Source organism: Vanacampus margaritifer, chromosome 13, assembly GCF_051991255.1.
Source record: "Vanacampus margaritifer isolate UIUO_Vmar chromosome 13, RoL_Vmar_1.0, whole genome shotgun sequence".
Classification (NCBI taxonomy): Eukaryota; Metazoa; Chordata; class Actinopteri; order Syngnathiformes; family Syngnathidae; genus Vanacampus; species Vanacampus margaritifer.
Genome location: NC_135444.1, coordinates 22,204,706 through 22,223,432, shown reverse-complemented (window position 1 = coordinate 22,223,432; position 18,727 = coordinate 22,204,706). Strand labels below are relative to the sequence as shown.

Below are 18,727 nucleotides of genomic sequence, written 5' to 3'. Positions count from 1 at the left end.
TCAAATTCAGACATGGCTCATTGCTACTTTTTCATTCATCTTGTCATGATTGACCACATTTTGTGTTGATTGCTGAAACCAGCCATCAGAGGTCTAACTTTTTACAAATTTTCCGGGGGCCCTACTGTGTGAGAAACGGCTGATTGAAACCGAAATGGCCGACTTCCACTCATATATCCTGTCATTAGAGACATCTTTACCCACTTTTGGGTTGATTGGTGATAAATCTGCTGCAGGAGGTAACTGCGTCCGATTATGGTAGACCCAACTTTGTGTGTTTGTGGACAAATTTTTCTTACTTTTGAAGAAGCACTACTTGGTAAGAAATGGCCGCTTCACTCCAAAATAGCCGACTTCTTCTTCTCAACCCTTGTGACTTTCTTTTCCCTTTTTCTTTTTTTGTCCAGTTATGATAGACATGTCCCCCCCCAATTTTGTGTGCTTCAGTAAAGCTCTTTCCCCCCCCTTCTAATTATCCAGGGCGTTTACGACTTGAGAAAATCACCTTTTTTGGGCTGACTCTTCTGTGACAGGATATCGAGGCCAAGAAAGAGGCGCAAAAGGAGAAGGAAATAGACGAGCAGGAGGCCAACGCTCCCGCCATGCAGCGCTGTCGCACCATGCTCGACAAAGACCTCATCAACACCGGCATCTACGAATCAGCCGGCAAGCAAATACTGCCTCTGGTTCAACTTGTGCAGCAACTTCTAAGGTATCTGCATTTTCATTTGAACCTGTATTCTTGTACCTTCTCACAAGTTAAATTCATTCTCAGACTCAAATCGTTCAAATCAGCCATCTAGTTGTGGAGTGTCCAAAGCTCTCGCGCTATTTACCTTGCAGGAATATCGCGTCGCAGACAATCGCCAGGCTGAAGGACATCGCCCACTTGCGCATCTCCAACTATTTGGAGGCCGAGCACGACAGCAAGGAACGCTCGGCGTCTTTGGACCTGCTGCTGCGTTTTCAAAGGCTGCTGGTCAGCAAGCTCTACCTCGGTGTCAATGATGGGGTCAATGTCAATGGATATGGTGAGCGGTGTATTACATGAAGCCGCACAGCCAAATGCTGTGTTTATATTTGACCAGAAAAGAGTTTCTTTCTAGTCTGTTCCGCAGTAATCTGCATTGGTTTCATCCAAAACACAGATTTTAATCAAAAAGCGGATACATTTTACTTTTTGCGAAAAGAAAGCTTATGTCAAGCAGAACTGAGGCTAATATTTTGGGGGATTTTGAACAAAAATAAGATTTACAATTAAGCAGGTTAGTCATAAAGTGGTTTACAAACCTGAATTTCACAGACAAACTAGATGAGCCCCTCTTCCGCTCCTACCTCTTTGACTGCCAGACGTTTTGAGAAAAGGGATGCCGTGGGTGCCAGCCGATTTTAAGCATTTTGACTGATCTTTCAAGGTCCATAGAAAATTATGTGTTTGGACTATGGAAACACACATACTACCAAATGAAAGATTGGACTCTCATCTTTCATCAGAAAAAAAAAGTTTGTTTCCACCTTATTCCGTTTTTCAGTAATCAACAATAGAAAATGGTTAGTTTCACCTCTGTTTTGAAACAAACGTCTTTTAACGTCTTTGGCACTCCTCCATAGGATTCTACTAAACGTTATTTAACGTTTTTGGCAGTCAAAGAGCTACCTATTGAAAAACACAATTGACAAATACATTGACGCTGCATGTTTGTTAGAGTTGGAGTGTTTTAACTTGAACTCTCCAACTTCCTTCTGTCAGATCGCGAACTCCTGGGCGTCGGCTCGCTGCTTAAAAAGTACATCGCCTTGCTGTGCACCCACATCGGCGACATCCTCCCCGTAGCCACCAGCATCGCCTCCACCGGCCGCCGCCATTTTGCTGAAGTATCTCACGTCATCGAAGGAGATCTGACGGGTAAGAAGCCGCACCGCGATTGGCTGCTTTACATAAAGCGTGAAACGTGCGGTCTTGTGGTCCCGCTGTAGGTGTGCTCCTGCCCGAGTTGGTGGTGTCCATCGTTCTCCTCCTCACCATCGACGCAGGCCTGATGCAGGAGACGGGCGCCATCCCTCTGCTGGCCGGACTCTTGGAGCATCTCGACCGATTCAACCACTTGGCTCCTGGACACGAGAAGGACGACAACGAGGATCTTGCGTGGCCTGGAATTATGGGTACGCCAAGCTCGTACATTTTTATCTTTTCCATAGTACAGTATTGAAAATCAATACTAGCTGACTTTGTTTGTGTTGGGGCAGGCTCGTTTTTCACGGGACAAAGCACCAAAAACAACGAAGAGGTGTCCCTCATCCGCAAGGCCGACCTGGAGAATCACAACAAAGACGGCGGCTTCTGGACAGTCATCGACGGACGTGTCTACGACATTAAGGACTTTCAGGCTCAATGTCAGTCACTCACGGGAAACAGCGTCCTCGGTAGTTGATTTTGATTGAACGGTTTTTCATTTCTGAAGAAGGTGTGCTAAAGTGTTTCTCCTCTCACAGCCCAATTTGCTGGAGAAGACCCGGTTGTCGCTCTGAAAGCTGCCCTGCAGTTTGAGGACACTACGGAGAACATGCAGGCCTTCTGTGTTGGCCAGTATATGGAGGTACCGTATATATACTTATGCCATCCTCATTTTGTAGCATTGTACTTAACTCTTTGACTGCCAAAAACGTTAAATAACGTTTCGTAAAATCCTATGGAGTGCCAAAGACGTTAAAATACGTTTTTTTCAAAACAGGTGAAACTAACCATTTTCTATTACTTACTCTATTATTTCTCGATTACTCAAAAACGGAATAAGGTAGAAACAAACTTTTTTTTTCTGATGGAAGATGAGAGTCCAATCTTGTTTTGGCAGTATGTGTGTTTCCATAGTCCAAACACATAATTTTCTATGGACCTTGAAAGATCAGTCAAAATGCTTAAAATCGGCTGGCACCCACGGCATCCCTTTTCTGAAAACGTCTGGCAGTCAAAGAGTTAAGAATCATTTGTAGTTGTTCTATAGGATATGATACGATACGATATACTTTTATTTTCCCCGTGGGGAACTTTTTCCTGGACTCCGTCCAGCTGCAGTTTACAGTAAGGAAAAAGCAACATAATAGAAAGAGATAAAATCAAAATTAAATAAGAAGTGCAGCAGTAGTTTACAGTAAGAAAAACAATAAAATAGAGAGATAATTAAAATAAATAAATAATAAATAAAATAAATATATAAAAAATAAATAATACACACACACACTCATATATATATATATATATATATATATATATATATATATATATATATATATATATATATATATATATATATATTGCACCACTTAGTTAATGTCAGTTATTAAGTAATTTGATGGATGTCGGCAGGAATGAGTTCTATGTACAGTGAACCCCTATTATTCCCACAAAATCATACATTTTAGGGAGCAGGCAAATTTGATTGGCCTAGTAGACAAGCAAAAACATTTCACTGCATATTTCTGTTGTGCAAGGTGGCTATTGTCAATGAAAAATGGTAAAAAGGAACTCAAGTGTGATTAGAATGAATACATTTTTTTTTTTCTATTTACAGCCAAACCAGGAGATGGTCACCACTCCGGACCTCAGCAGTCTGTCATCCCCTCTCATCGACACCGAGAGGAATCTGGGCCTGTTGCTGGGTCTCCACGCTTCCTACCTAGCCAAGAGCACCCCCTTGTCACCCATGGAGATCGAATGTGCCAGTAGGTTCACTTCCTTTTAGTCTCGTTTGACGATATAGCCTTAAAAAAAAAAAAAATTCCCCTCACAAAAGTCTGATTTATGCGGTGAGTTTGAAGTACTGTTGCCGCTAAGAAGAAGAAGAAAAAAAAAAAAGGGCCTGGCTGCCAAATTTCAGTTAATCGATCGATCACCCTGCCCAGTGTCCAACACGTCCCCCTGACACTTTTCACAGAGTGGCTGCAGTCCTCCATCTTCTCGGGCGGCTTGCAGACCAGCCAGATCCACTACAATTACAACGAGGAGAAAGACGAGGACCATTGCAGCTCCCTGGGGACCACCGCGCCAGATAAAGCCAAGCTTTACTCTCGCCGGATAACCCTGAGTGACCACGCCCAGCCGTTCCTGCAGGCCATCGCCGATAACAACACTCAAGAGCACACTGTCAAGGTGAAGCCAAGCGACTGAGCTGTTGGGTAATGTGGAGGGTCCACAACTACTTTTTTCGCCGATTTGAAATTTGAATTGCAGGTGGATGACGGCATAATGTTTCAAGTGGAATGCCATGTTAAAATTGCCTTGCTTTAGAACATTATATTTCACAACAAAATAATGTTCACAGGCACTCACATGACCTATTGATTTTTTTTGTTGTTGTGTTGCAGGACTTCCTATGCCAAATTGAGCGTTGTTGTAAGCAATACCACCTGATTACGCCCATCACCTTCCCACCTGAGCATCCCGTGGAGGAAGTTGGCCGCCTGCTATTATGCTGCTTGCTCAAACATCAGGACCTTGGTAACCACGCAACAGGCCACCAATCTGTTAGTTGTGCCAACTTGTGGGCTTTTTTTAGAATGACTTTTTTTTTTTTTTTCCCTTAGGTCACGTTGCACTCTCGCTTGTCAGCCAATGTGCCTTGGAGGTGGACCAAGGGAAGCAGAGGTCCCTCCCGAAATCTGTTATTGATGTGTGCCGCATGGTCTATCAGGCAAAGTGTTCTTTAATCAAGGTAGGGATGGTGGATGAGTGTTTTGATGTAATAACAAAAGTTGATAGTTAAAATGTGATCTTCTGAGGTTAAACACAGTGTTATTCTATTAAAAAAAAAATATATATATATATATAGATATGTAATTTATTCATATTTTAAATTAGTATATTTGTTAATATATTTTTTTCACATGTACATAAAAAAAAATATTTTCTTGTTTAGAATTTTTTGGGGGTATTTTGGGAAATATTTTTTCCCTTTTTTTAAAACTTGTTTTAAACCTATTTTTACCTATTTTCTCCAGTATGTACATGAAAATTATTTTTTTCTCACTTACAGCACTTACATCACTCATGGAGTAATAATGAAAATGGAGATCTAGGGTCTATCCATCAGTTATTGTTATATTTAGTTATGTACTTTTATTCATAAAAAATGTTAACTCATTCACTGCCATAAATTAATTTTAAAAAAGGATTATAAAAAATTAGAGGCAAGAGGTGATTACATTTTTATTTTATTTTATTTAATCACATGACCTCACTAGTTAACTCACGATCAATCACAAATTCTATATGTTCTAAATGTACAATAAAAAATTATAGGATTTCATACTCTTGTTAACAAAAGTGGAAACAAATGTTAAACTAATAGAAATGGTTCAAATGAATTTTTGACGTTTATAGCCGTCAATGCCAGTGAACGAAATTTTAAAAAAAGAAAGAAAGAAAGAAAATATAAAAAATTCAGGGTGTCAAGTGATTAAAGTTTTTAATCGTAATTAATCGCATGGCTTCACTAGTTAACTCGCAATTAATCACAAATTTTATGTACAAAACTAAATGTACAATAAAAAAAATCAAGATTTTCAACAAAAGTGGAAAAAAAATGTTAAACTAATAGAGATAGTTAAAATGAATTTTTGACGTTTATAGCCGTCAATGGCAGTGAATGAGTTAATAATGAAAAAAAATCCATATTATTCTTTTTATTTGTATAATATTTAACTGTCTGGTTAAAAAAAAAAAAAACATTTTGAACATTGATTTCCAAAGAAAAACGAAACTATATGTATTTTTGTTCCTTTAGCCATATTGTCGAGCACCCAACAAGAAACGTGTGTATCATTTACTGACGCGCCGGCCGCCGTGTCTTTTTAGACCCATCAGGAGCAGGGCCGCTCCTACAAGGAAGTCTGCGCACCGGTCATCGAGCGCCTGCGTTTCCTGTTCAACGAGCTGCGTCCGGCGGTGAGCAACGACTTGTCCATCGTGTCCAAGCTGAAGCTGCTTAGCTCTCAGCCGCGTTGGCGCAGGATTGCTCAGAAGCTCATCAGAGACCGGCGGAAGAAAAGAGGTAGTTGTGGTGATGAAACTCGGTTGTACCTTGACTTAAGAGTGCCCCAGTTAATATTTTGAGTTAGTCGAGTTGCAATCCGTCACTTAGTAGCTTTTTCTGTGTATCTTTTTTTTTTATTATTGGTGTTGCCGCCTCAAATAAAAAAAGATGAGTAGCCATAATCTCCGATACAATTTCTTTGAAAAGCTTTTAATTGTGTTTTTCTCTTTCAGTGTCTAAAAAATCAGGTGATGCACAAGAGCCAAAGCTGGAGAATGAAGGGACCGAAGAAGAAGAGAATGTCAACATCAGTCCTACAGCAGGTGATAGGAAATCACCCACAAGCAAGACTGCTAAGGTACTTTAAAAATTTGTATTCATTGCATTTAACTTATTTCTCCCCAGAACGTATAAATACGTTCTATTTTAAATATTACCCTGCTCCCAAAGACGTATTTACAAGTGTTTTTAAATGTTTTTTTTTATGCTAGAGCAGACAGAAGGCTTTGATGCAGCCTCTGAACTGAAGAAAATGCTCGAAACAATGGTAGTTATTACAAAAATGGCCACCAGGTGGCAGCAGAGTATAAGAGATCAACAATGGGCCATGTATCAAAAAAGCTCTTTCCCCCAAAGATTTGTGAATAATGATGAAACTTAGCTATATTCTTTTGCTAATTGCTACAGAACGGAAACAGATAGAAATATACTTTTTTTTCCTGATGAAAGAAGAGACTCTAATCTTTCCATGTTTTTATAGCAATAGAAGAGAATATTCTGTGGGCCTTGCGAAATCAGTCAAAATCCAGTAAAACAGCCGGGAGTGAATGGGGTTGCTTCAGTGAAAATGGCTGCGAGTGAATGAGTTAACTTTGTGTTGAACCAGTACAAGTGGGCAAGTTATGCCCTGCAAGCCACCACCTGCAGGATTAATACTTATCCATCCAGGGGGCGGCCATTTTTGCCCTGCTCTGAAAGTAACATCTCTGTCCCTAAGGACCTCATCTAGCAAAAATAACAAGACCAAACCCAGAGCTGTGATGATCCTTACCTGAGCTCTTAGGCACTGTGATGTCATTGTCAGTTGTCAGCAGTTGACCCATTGTGCCATCCTGCTCCTAAAGTCTGACAAGATGCTATTGCTCCACCACAGCAGGACAAGTTGGAGCCCATTCTGAGCACGGTGGACAACGTTCACAAGTACCGCTGGCTGAAACACAACGTGCACGGTGCCTTCCCCCAGTCCAGTCTGATGGCCAAAATCGTCCAGTTTGCGCTAAAGGAGGAGCCCCTGGATGTGGAGAAAATGAGGAAATGTCTCCTCAAACAGGTGACAAATCAAAAATGTTAGCGTCGTCGCAGAGTACAAGTGAAGACCAAGCTAAATGGGTTTTTGTTGATAGCTGGAGAGGGCGGAAGTCAGGTTGGAGGGCATCGACACCATGTTGAAGTTGGCCTCCAAGAGCTTTCTGCTGCCGTCGGTGCAGTACGCCATGTTGTGTGGTTGGCAGAGGGTCATACCAGAAGGAACCAACATAGGGTAATTTGGCTACGGAAGACATAGTTGGCTGTTTATTTGCTACTATCAAAGGTCTAACACTATTTTGGATCTTCAGAGAGCCTCTTTCCGACTGCCTGAAGGATGTGGACCTGATTCCTCCCTTCAACCGCATGCTCCTGGAGGTGACGTTTGGCAAGTTATACTCCTGGGCTATTCACAACGTCCGTAACATCCTGCTGGAAGCAAGCGCCCGCTTTAAAGAACTTGGTAAGTACGCCATGCTGCAACGTCAACAGTTTTTTTTTTTATTAACTTTTTGTAAAGTACGTCTGTAGTTTGTCTTCTGTTTGCGAATGGGCAATAGCAATAATTTGTATTCTTTTCAGGAAAGTGGGACATCGTCTTTTTAGTAAAGGGCAGCGGCAATTTATATTCTTTCTAGAGATTCTTTTTAAAGGGCAACGTAAAGTTTCTTCCTTTTTGGAAAATAGACAAAGAAAAGTTTCTTTTTTTTTTAACAAAAGTTTCTTCTTTACCGGAAAGTCAACAGTTAGTTTTTTTTGGAAAGTACGTCAGTAGTTTGTCTTCTTAATAGGGAAGGCCAACATCAATAAATTGTATTATTTTCAGAAAAGTGCAATGAAAGGTTTCTTCCTTTTAAGGAAGTGAAGTTTTTCTTTTCATGATAGGAAAGTGCAAAGTCAAGAGTTTGTCTTCTTTTAGCAACGTGCCACATCAATCATTTTGTTTTCTTTTTAGGAACGTAATTATCGAAATTTTGATCTGTGTGATATTGATACACTTCTTTACCGTACCCGATGTTTTTGTACCAAAAAATCAGGGATGTGATTTTTCCGCTAATTCGCGGAATTCCGCTTTTTTTTTTATCTCCCCCCCCCAAAAAAAAAATCCGATTTTTTTTTTTTATTTACTTTATTTTTTTTTAGTAGTTCATTGTGTATGCACATGACTCCGACAGATAACATATTCTGCTATAACAAAGACATTTGTGGTATGCTCTAATATGAGTTACTTTTCATTTGGTCATGATACAATTATTTGTTCATGAAATTTGCCCCCCGTGTCCCCCCACCAGGACGCTGCCCTGGACCTAGCTGGGTGCCAGCGGCCCCCAGTCCCCCGGCTAAATTTTCAGATAATTTCACTTTGGTCAAATCACATCCCTGAAAAATGCAAACATATTGTTATTGACCAGTCAATAGAAAGCAACTTATTTACCTAAGTTTACACAAAAACAATACTGTTGTGTGACCTGTCTTCCAATAAAAGGGTGCTTAAAAGTTTGACAGCACAAATCATTTACTCTGCCACTTTTTAGATTAGAAACACTGAAAAGTGTGTGCTGAATTCTACCTTGTATTTTTTCACCCAGGGGTGCAGCCGGTCCCGTTGCAAACCATCACCAACGAGAACCCGGCGGGACCAAGCCTTGGCACCGTCCCGCAGGCCCGCTTCCTTCTGGCCATGATACACATGTTGTCGCTCAAGCACGGCGCCAACAGCCTGAGCCTCCTGCTCAACTCGGGCATATTGGCCCTCACGCAGAGCATCCTCAGGCTCATAGGTGAGTGGATCGTGTTGGTGTCATCCATCCATGTGTGCATGGAGGCTAAGGCTAATTCTCCAGTGTTGCGCGAAACAATCACTGTCAGCTCAGCTGTATTCAATGTTTTAAAGTTGTGTGTATTTAATCTTTTGCAAACTTGTTTTTTTTAAACATTTATTAAAATCTTAACAATCTATCTTTTTTCTTTTTTTTTTTTTACTTTGTGTCACATTTTAATTGAATCAGTATTAAAAAAAAAAATTCCCTTCATTTTCCTATATGATATTTTCACCGTGGCTTTTGATGATAAAATAAATAAAAAAATTAAACTTGACTAATTTTTGATGAACACTTTGGCCGACTATGTTATTATTTTTTAATGTTGGTCATGATGGTGGTACTTCAAGGACCACGTTTAAAAAAATTTTTTTTAGGTTGTACAGTACTTGGGAAAAAAACCAAACATTTAAGAACCACTGTGTTATGTTGAAACCTGTCCACCAGGACCCAGCACCGACAGCAGCGATGAGGACCAGAGTTTGTCAGCGCACGGCGGCTCCGCCACTGTGCTGGAAGAGTCCAGGAAGGAGGCGGCCCCCGCGCCCATTCCCGCTTCCGGACCTGAGCTGGCGGCCATGATGAAAATCGGCACCCGGGTCATGAGGGGGGTAGATTGGAAATGGGGAGATCAGGTACGAGATTTTGGATTCACACACCTACTGTTGTAGGCAGTATGTGTTCCTCATGTGTGACTCTCTTCGGCATCCAGGATGGTCCATCTCCAGGTCTGGGCCGGGTCATTGGCGAGCTGGGCGAGGATGGCTGGATCCGAGTCCAGTGGGACACGAGCAGCACCAACTCCTATCGGATGGGCAAGGAGGGCAAGTATGACCTCAAACTGGCCGAGCCGCCGCCTGCCGCCCTGCCGGCCGCCGAGGACTCTGATACGGAAGATGACGCGGGTCAGTGCACATAAAAAACAAAAATGCTAACAATAAAAAAAAATCGATTCCAATTAATTTTCATCGCGTGAGCTAATGTAACACTGTCAACATGAAAAATGTTGTCATTGTTCCAGAAGGCGAGCCAGCAGAAAAGAGCAGCCACCCGACAGCCATGATGCTAACGAGCACCGTCAACCTGCTCAAGACTTTAGCGCTGTCCTCTGGGATCTACGCCGACGTATTACAAACGGACGCAACGCGGACCCTCTGTGGGCTTCTCAGGATGCTCGTGGAAAGCGCGTCTAACGACAAGACGGGTAACTACATTGTGTAATGTGCCGTGTAATAGTTTTAAAAAACAAAGCTGGGTTTGAGCTAATCACCGCCTCTCGTTGCTTGCCGTCAGGTTGTCACACCCACAGGCTGGTGTCCCGGGAGCAGCACAAGAGCTGGTGCACGCTGGGCTTCATTCGCAGCATCGCACTTATGCCCCAAATGTGCAGCACGCTGAGCACCTCGGCGTGGATCGGCCTGCTCATCCGCATCGTGGAGGGCAACCAGTCCTTCAGCGCCGTCACATTGCAGCGACAGGTCAGCAGGGTTATTTGAGTTTTTATTTTGTTTTGAGTTTTTAAATTTAGTTAGTTTTCATTATTTTTCAGGGCGGTTCTGTTATTTTTTATTTGAGTTATTTTAAAAATGCTAAGTTTTGGTTTAGTTTTAGTTAGTTTCAGTATTAGTTTTTCGCTTAAAAAAATGTGTGCAGTATTTAATAAACACCATGGTAATATGAAAAAAGTAAATAAAAAAAATTACCTAGCGTTGCATTTCGACTGAGTTAAATGAAAAAGCAGGCGAGCCGAGCCATTGGAGCCAAAAGAGCGATGTCATCTTAAGGTGCTTTTCTATTGGCTGCTGCTAAATGAGGTCACTTCTGAGTTTCAAACGTCCTTATTCCGGTTAATATCGAATTAAATATACTTATTAAAATCACGTTAAAAATCAACCCCTAAGGCTCATGTATTAAATTAATGACCAAAGACACAAACAAAGGACATTTTCGCTCTAATTGTAGTTACTTTTAGTTAGTTTTTTAAACGTAAAATGTAGCTTCAGTTATTTTTTGTTTTTTAAAAAACATTTTCACTTTTAGTTTATTTTGTGAACGAAAATGTTTTTGGAATTTTAATTTTCGTCAACTAAAATAATCTTGCAGATGAATGGCAGGGATGGGATCAAGTCATACATGTGCAATCCTCTAGTAGGTCTCAACTCGTGGCATGCAAATCGCACACAAGTTCCAAGTCATTTTGTCTTAGGCAAGTTAAGTCTAATAGAATATTTAGTTGACCACCGCATACTCAGATTTTTTTTCACCCCATCTCCCTTCCCCAAACTCCCTGTTTTTCATGGAAAGCATATAGTGCATGCTCAGTGTTTTTAAATAATTTTTGGGGTTAAAAAAAAAAAATCTCCCTCTCATAGTTTGTGTGTTTACTCATTTGTGCGTTTGCAGATCCTCGCGTTGCGCCTCCTGCAAGCCGTGCTGCCCTCGTGGGACAAGCTGGAGCGTTTGCCTGACATGAGGTTCCTGGTGGAGAAGCTGTTTGGCTTCTTGGGAAGCCTACTGAGCACCTGCTCCTCTGACCTGCCCCTACTCAGAGGTGTGCAGTTTTCAAAGCTGACGTCGTCGCCGGGGTACATTCAAGGGCTGCTTTTTAAGTTACTCCGTCTCCTTGGCAGAGGGTTCATTACGACGCAGGAAGTCCCGCCCTCAGGCCTCTTTGACGGCCACTCACAGTAGCACGCTGGCTGAGGAGATCGTGAGCGTCCTGCGCACCTTGCACTCCCTCACCCAGTGGAACGCTCTTATCAACGAGTACATCAACGCTCAGCTGAGCTCCATTGGAGAAGTCATGACAAACTGTCAGTCAGAAGCAGTAAGTGCACTCGCATTGATTTCCTAATCATAGTGCTATAAATCAGTGGTCCTCAACCCTGATCCTCAGGGACCGGTATCCAGCCTAGTTTCCATGTCTCCCACAGCCAACACAGGTGGAGATCGTTAACTCTTTGACTGCCAAAAACGTTAAATAACGTTTAATAAAATCCTATGGAGGAGTGCCAAAGACGTTAAAATACGTTTTTTTCAAAACAGAGGTGAAACTAACCATTTTCTATTGTTGATTACTGAAAAATGGAATAAGGTAGAAACAAACTGAAAGATGAGTACAATCTTTCATTTGGTAGTATGTGTGTTTCCATAGTCCAAACACATAATTTTCTGTGGACCTTGAAAGATCAGTCAAAAATGCTTAAATCGGCTGGGACCCACGGCATCCCTTTTCTGAAAACGTCTGGCAGTCAAAGAGTTATCAGCCTTCTCCAGAGATTGCTGATTAGCTGACGATATGAATCACCTGTGTTGGCTGTGGGAGGCATGGAAAACAGGCTGGATACCGGTCCTTGAGGACCACTGTTATAAATGATCCAATTTCATTTAAATAGTCTAACTATGTGTACTTTAAAAATGTTCATCCAGCCATCTGTTTATAAAGGCTGCGAAACGGCTCGACGACTTTATTTCCAACCTTTTCTGCCTCCTCATTCCAGAGTTTCCTGGAGGAGTATTTCCCTGACACCGAGGGTCCCAGGGTTGGCAGCCTGATGGCAGTCCTGGCTGTGATTGGAGGAATTGACGGCCGCCTGCGTCTGGGCGGCCAGGTGGTCCACGAGGAATACGGCGAAGGCACAGTCACGCGCATCACGCCGAAAGGACGCATCACGGCGCAGTTTCATGAAATGCGCAACAGCCGAGTGTGCCTCCTCGGTCACCTCAAGCCGGTAAGGAAGACTTTAGGACAAGCAACGTTAATGTTAACTAGACTGTCACTGCTCCACAATAGGACAAGGTCCTTTTTTTTGACGGATGTTTTTAATTGTGCTTGTATTTGAATGTCTCCTAGTGTCCTGCAGTATCCTTCAGCGTGCAGAATCTGCCTTTCTCCGAGCCTATGCTGGTAATCTGGGCTCAGCTGGTGAGCCTGGCTGGAAGCAAACTTGAGAAACAGCGCATGAAGAAGTGCCTCAGTCGAGGCCTTACAGGTACAATTTATATGAATCCACTTTTTTTACAGACCTTTTCAATATGACAAAAAAAAAAAATATACCTATTGTAGCGCAACCCCAAACAAAATTTTGTCATGGTTTTCAGTTAGTTCAAATTGCTCTCTGACACAGTTCATTGTTTACAAGCATTATGAAAAGGTAGCACTTGACGTGCTGAATGAATCGTGCGTGGTGTGTGTTTCAGCGGACCAGGTGGACATCCACTTGCTGCGCTGGCAGCAGCTCAGGCTGTACATCCTCAAGGCCGCGCGGGCGCTGCTCTCGCACCAGGACAAACTGCGGCAGATTCTCTCTCAGCCAGCCGTGGTGGACATGGGACCCAACCATGGCGGTAAGATGGACGTTGACAAGTTTGCATCGGAAATAATGTATTTGCTCTTATATCGTATGGGTGCAGTTGTTGCCATAAAACAAACTAAAAGCAAGCAAAATTTTAATGATCGAATGTTGATATAATCAAGTAAAATTTAAATCGAATGAAACTAAATAATACAAATACAATACAAAATAGAATTAAACAACTGAAATAATGATCAGAAAAGGAAGCATTCATAATGGAACTTTCAATTTCATTTCCTTTGTATGAAACTCTTTGTCGTCAGACGATGCAGTTGTGTCGTCGCCCGACGTCGGAGAGCTTTCTCCTGAGGGTCCTCTTCCCCCAATGATCCTCCTGCAGCAGCTCCTATCTGCCGCCACTCAGCCGTCGCCTATCAAAGCTATTTTTGACCGGCGGGAAATGGAGGTAAGTTGTGAGAACTAATGGTCATAAACATTTCATTTCGACGCTGGCCTTGACCACAGTGGGTGATGTAGGCAATAAAAGAAAAAAAACACTCGTGAAGTGTATATACACCTGAAAAATCTACGGATTATTTTTTAAATTTTTTTACGTGGTTAATTTAATTCTCATAGGCCGCAGCCCTGGCCGTTTGTCAGTACCTGGCCGTGGAGTCGGCCCACCCGTCCTCGCCGCTGTTTGAAGAGAGCAGCTCCAGCGAGGCCACCACGCCCGTCGCCGTGCAGCAGCACGTGCGGCCGCCCAAGCAGAAGAAGCACAAGACCTCGCCGGTCCCGCCCCTCCCCATCGTCCTGCAGCTGATGGAGATGGGCTTCCCGCGGAAGAACATCGAGTTTGCCTTGAAGTCGCTGTCAGGAACGACTGGCAGCGCCTCGGGTGTCCCAGGTAGGACTGGCCCAGGATTTTGTTTGAACAGGTTCACTGATTTTATACTTGTGGAATCTGACGTTTCTGTTGTATTGATTCATGTGTGAACTTGTCTTTTGTTAGTCTTGCGTTAGCAGCCAACAGAGTCCTCGTTCATCAGTTTAATTTCCACTTCTCTTCAGGTGTTGAGGCTCTGGTGGGCTGGCTGCTGGACCATCCTGATATTCACACCTCAGAGGTGTCGGATGCTGACACTGTGTCGGATGAAGATTCGGATGAGGAAGTGTTGGAGGAGCTGGAGGAGGCGGAGCCAACGTTTCCTGTGGTATGTCATCACTTTACTTCTGCCTCTTCACTCTCACTATAAAGTGCTATATTGCACTTTTGTCGGAATGTTTTCACATGTATTTTCCCCGTTTATCTTTTTACTAGATTATGCAAAAATTTTAATAAAGTAAGAAAATTCAATTTATGAAACTGGCTGTTAACACTTAATGCCAATACTGTTTGATCAAATAAGATAATTAAGTAATAAGTATCTTAAAATAAGCAGAATTATCTTGTCTGACAATCTTATTTTACGTAGAAAAATAACTTGTCAGAGCAAAATAAGCAAATTTAGGTTACATTTAAGCAAAAAACTCTTGTTTAAGATTTCAGTTTTTCAGTTCTAACTGGTACTGTGTTCCCTTCCAGCCTCCAGGCGTAGTGGTGACGGAAAGCCAGACGTTTAAGAAGCGATCAGATTTCCAGAGCAACGACGACTACGCCGTTTACATTCGAGAGAATATTCAGGTAAGAGGATGACTTTTAACTGCCACATCATGAACAGTGAGTGATGCGGGGCGTTTCCCTTCAGGTGGGCATGATGGTCAAGTGCTGCCGAACATACGAGGAGGTGTACGATGGCGACGTGGGCAAAGTCATCAAGCTGGATCGCGACGGCCTTCACGATTTAAACGTGCAGTGTGACTGGCAGCAAAAAGGCGGAACCTACTGGGTCCGCTACATCCACATTGAGTTGCTTGGTGAGCTTGTTGTCGGTTCACTGAATTGAGCTCGCTGACTTTAGAAGATCTGGTCGAATCATATCTGGTGTTCCGGTCCACTTTTTCCTACAGGGTTCCCTCCTCAGAGTTCTCCCTCGCATATAAAGATCGGCGACAAAGTGAGGGTTAAGCCTTCGGTCACCACGCCAAAGTACAAATGGGGGTCCGTCACCCACAGGAGCGTTGGCGTTGTCAAAGGCAAGTACGCGGTTCCATTTTGGTGAATAACAATTTGTAATAAGGAAGAATGTCCCTAATGGAACACATTTGTTTGTGGCTCTGATTCAGCTTTCAGTGCCAACGGGAAGGATGTGATCGTGGACTTCCCTCAGCAGTCGCACTGGACTGGCTTGCTGTCCGAAATGGAACTGGTGCCCAGCGTGCACCCTGGAATCAGGTTGGGATATGATAGCATGTCAATGAAAGCCCTGTACGTTGAAACTCCTCACCCAGTCGTAATATGTTGAAATCTGTGATGCTGAGAGACCATATAAGATTCTTCTTTTTTTTTTATGTAGTCTTAAAATGATTGATACACACTCTTTAACTCTTTGACTGCCAGACGTTTTCAGAAAAGGGATGCCGTGGGTCCCAGCCGATTTAAGCATTTTTGACTGATCTTTCAAGGTCCACAGAAAATTATGTGTTTGGACTATGGAAACACACATACTACCAAATGAAAGATTGGAGTCATCTTTCAGTTTGTTTCTACCTTATTCCATTTTTCAGTAATCAACAATAGAAAATGGTTAGTTTCACCTCTGTTTTGAAAAAAAAAAAAACGTATTTTAACGTCTTTGGCACTCCTCCATAGGATTTCATTAAACGTTATTTAACGTTTTTGGCAGTCAAAGAGTTAAAGGCCATTCTGTAAAAATAATTCCATGCTTAAGAGCTGCAGAAGCGTCACAAAAACGAGCCCCAATCGAGAGTCGGTTAAATTGTGACTCCTTTTTATCGACGTCATCTATAAGTCGTCAGTGTAGATCTTCTTGAGGGAGAAAAATATGAATTTCACATACTGTACAAAATGGCCGCTGTTTTCTCAATCCCACAGGTGCGATGGCTGCCAGATGTTCCCCATCAACGGTGCCCGGTTCAAATGCAGAATCTGCGATGACTTTGACTTCTGCGAAAACTGCTTCAAGACACGCAAGCACAACATGCGGCATTCCTTTGGCAGAATCAATGAGCCTGGTTAGAGAAACACACAACATACAAATATCTTGACGCAAATTCCCCGATTTAGGAAATTTTCAATTGCATAAAGTATTTTTTTTTCTTTGCATTGTGGTGAAAGCTGAAACTTTATATGCTCTGTTGCTTGAATGAAGTAGACTCAAGCAGGAAAAAAAAACATGTAACAGGTCATTTAATGCCTTCACATGTGGGAAAGGAGAGCCACAGTTGCCGGTGCATATTCAAAAGTCAAACAAATACAAAATGAGAACACTCACAATGAGCCACTGTAGGCCACGGCTCACTCCGAGATGCTCATGCCAACTCAACTCAAGCCCCTGATGTCACTCATTAGGACACACCCCTTAAAGGCACAGATCAGACATGGATACGTCAGTACATACAGCAATTACTTTTCAGAAAAAAATATTTTGTTACAGGGCTATTTTTCTTTCTTTTTTAAAAAAAAAAAATCATAACCCTAACCCAAAAGTTTGTTGTTGTTTTTAATTAATTATATATTTTTTGCCGTAACTGAACTTGATAATGTCCATTCAAGGAATTTGATATACTGTGGTACCTTGACTTACCCCCATTTGTTGATTTCCACCAGGCCAGTCACCAGCTTTCAGCGGCCGCTCGGGCAAGCAGCTGAAGAAGCACCACAGCAGCCAGCGCGGCATGCTTATCGACGACTGGTCGCGCGCCGTCAAGAGCCTCAACGTGTCGTCCTCCGTCAACCAGGCCTCGCGCCTCATCGACGCCGGCGACCAGTACTGGCAGTCGTCAGGCTCGCAGGGGAAGGTAAGACCACACACTGATATTATTGTTTCATATTCTTGCCCCATGAAAAGTTTGTACAACTCAATAAACTCCTCCTTACTATGTCAAGGACCCTGTCTGGCTTATGCGGAAAGATTGTGTCAAAAATGTACTTTAGCACAGCTGTGAAAACACGTAACCTTGTCTTGCAGCACTGGATTCGTTTGGAGCTCTTCCCAGACATCCTCGTGCATCGGCTCAAGATGACCGTGGACCCGGCGGACAGCAGCTACATGCCCTCCCTGGTGGTGGTATCAGGTAAAAGTCACCATTTCAGTTTTAGAAATGAATAGTTGTGCAGTATATCTTGCAAGGGCACTTTGTAAAGACGCCTGTCATGTTATTTGCAGGTGGCAGCTCTCTTAACAACTTAACTGAACTGAAGACCATAAACGTCAACCCCACAGACACCACCGTCCTGCTGCTTAACGACTGCACTGAGGTTGGTTGGATGAAAGTCATTTGAAGCGAACCCCTGTTTATTGCTGGGGATAATTTAATGTATTCCTTAAATTGCATTGTTTTACTAAGATGCGCAAAATGATAAGCATTACAATTACATGAACATATCACAATTTAATCAACATTGGGGTTTAATTGTACCTTTTTTTTCCTGTTCAAATAAATACTTAATCGACGCTCTCCCGCCCTTCAGTATCACAGATACTTTGAAGTCGCCATCAAGCAGTGCCGCAGCTCCGGAATCGACTGCAAGATTCACGGACTTGCCATTGTGGGACGCATACGAGCAGAAGATGATGACCTGGCCACGGTCCCTTTCCTGGCGTCGGACAACGAGGAAGAGGAAGATGACAAAACTGCTACTGGAAGGTGTGACCAAGACCAACTCGCATTTTGGTCGCTGCATTATTTTTTTTTTGCACGAACAAACATGTGACCTCTTTGCTTTAGTCTTGCTCGCAAGAAATCTACTGGCTTGGAGTCGTCCGCCACCATCAGGACTAAAGTGTTCGTCTGGGGGCTGAATGACAAGGACCAGCTGGGTGGACTCAAGGGATCCAAGGTGCGCTTTATGAAATATTAATAATTAAACTCAATCACACCCAGCCATTTTCACTGAAGCAACCCCCTTCGCTCCCGGCTGTTTTACTTGATTTTGACTGATTTTGCCAGGCCCACAGAATATTGTGTTCTATTGCTATAAAAACATGGAACATTACAAAATAAAGATTAGAGTCTCTTCTTTCATCAAGAAAAAAAAGTGTATTTGTATCTGTTTCCGTTTTGCAGCAATGTAGAATATAGCTAAGTTTCATCATTATTCACAAACCTAAAACTAACAAACTTAAAACCACTAGGAAAAAGAGCTTTTTGCATC

The 18,727-nt window shown here is 42.5% G+C and overlaps 1 protein-coding gene across 4 annotated transcripts in view; it reads left to right on the top strand.

The window, feature by feature from the left end:
* Positions 1–18,727, top strand: part of herc2 (HECT and RLD domain containing E3 ubiquitin protein ligase 2) — a 55,826-nt gene that overhangs the window by 14,213 nt on the left and 22,886 nt on the right. For 2 of the 4 annotated variants that reach the window (XM_077583338.1, XM_077583336.1), the window contains exons 20-57: positions 534–712; positions 844–1,031; positions 1,751–1,906; positions 1,978–2,163; positions 2,248–2,424; positions 2,494–2,597; positions 3,570–3,720; positions 3,933–4,147; positions 4,363–4,495; positions 4,582–4,709; positions 5,852–6,047; positions 6,263–6,387; positions 7,183–7,359; positions 7,433–7,569; positions 7,646–7,797; positions 8,924–9,115; positions 9,602–9,789; positions 9,867–10,059; positions 10,176–10,358; positions 10,448–10,632; positions 11,558–11,705; positions 11,785–11,981; positions 12,655–12,885; positions 13,008–13,146; positions 13,355–13,501; positions 13,773–13,915; positions 14,086–14,356; positions 14,521–14,663; positions 15,035–15,133; positions 15,198–15,366; positions 15,460–15,585; positions 15,676–15,784; positions 16,445–16,584; positions 17,180–17,370; positions 17,541–17,646; positions 17,739–17,830; positions 18,044–18,219; positions 18,301–18,412. In XM_077583338.1, coding sequence (XP_077439464.1) covers positions 534–712; positions 844–1,031; positions 1,751–1,906; positions 1,978–2,163; positions 2,248–2,424; positions 2,494–2,597; positions 3,570–3,720; positions 3,933–4,147; positions 4,363–4,495; positions 4,582–4,709; positions 5,852–6,047; positions 6,263–6,387; positions 7,183–7,359; positions 7,433–7,569; positions 7,646–7,797; positions 8,924–9,115; positions 9,602–9,789; positions 9,867–10,059; positions 10,176–10,358; positions 10,448–10,632; positions 11,558–11,705; positions 11,785–11,981; positions 12,655–12,885; positions 13,008–13,146; positions 13,355–13,501; positions 13,773–13,915; positions 14,086–14,356; positions 14,521–14,663; positions 15,035–15,133; positions 15,198–15,366; positions 15,460–15,585; positions 15,676–15,784; positions 16,445–16,584; positions 17,180–17,370; positions 17,541–17,646; positions 17,739–17,830; positions 18,044–18,219; positions 18,301–18,412 — 6,084 coding nt within the window. The remainder of the gene's footprint in view (positions 1–533; positions 713–843; positions 1,032–1,750; positions 1,907–1,977; positions 2,164–2,247; positions 2,425–2,493; positions 2,598–3,569; positions 3,721–3,932; positions 4,148–4,362; positions 4,496–4,581; positions 4,710–5,851; positions 6,048–6,262; positions 6,388–7,182; positions 7,360–7,432; positions 7,570–7,645; positions 7,798–8,923; positions 9,116–9,601; positions 9,790–9,866; positions 10,060–10,175; positions 10,359–10,447; positions 10,633–11,557; positions 11,706–11,784; positions 11,982–12,654; positions 12,886–13,007; positions 13,147–13,354; positions 13,502–13,772; positions 13,916–14,085; positions 14,357–14,520; positions 14,664–15,034; positions 15,134–15,197; positions 15,367–15,459; positions 15,586–15,675; positions 15,785–16,444; positions 16,585–17,179; positions 17,371–17,540; positions 17,647–17,738; positions 17,831–18,043; positions 18,220–18,300; positions 18,413–18,727) is intronic. The other 2 variants (XM_077583337.1, XM_077583339.1) reach the window with 2 other exon arrangements.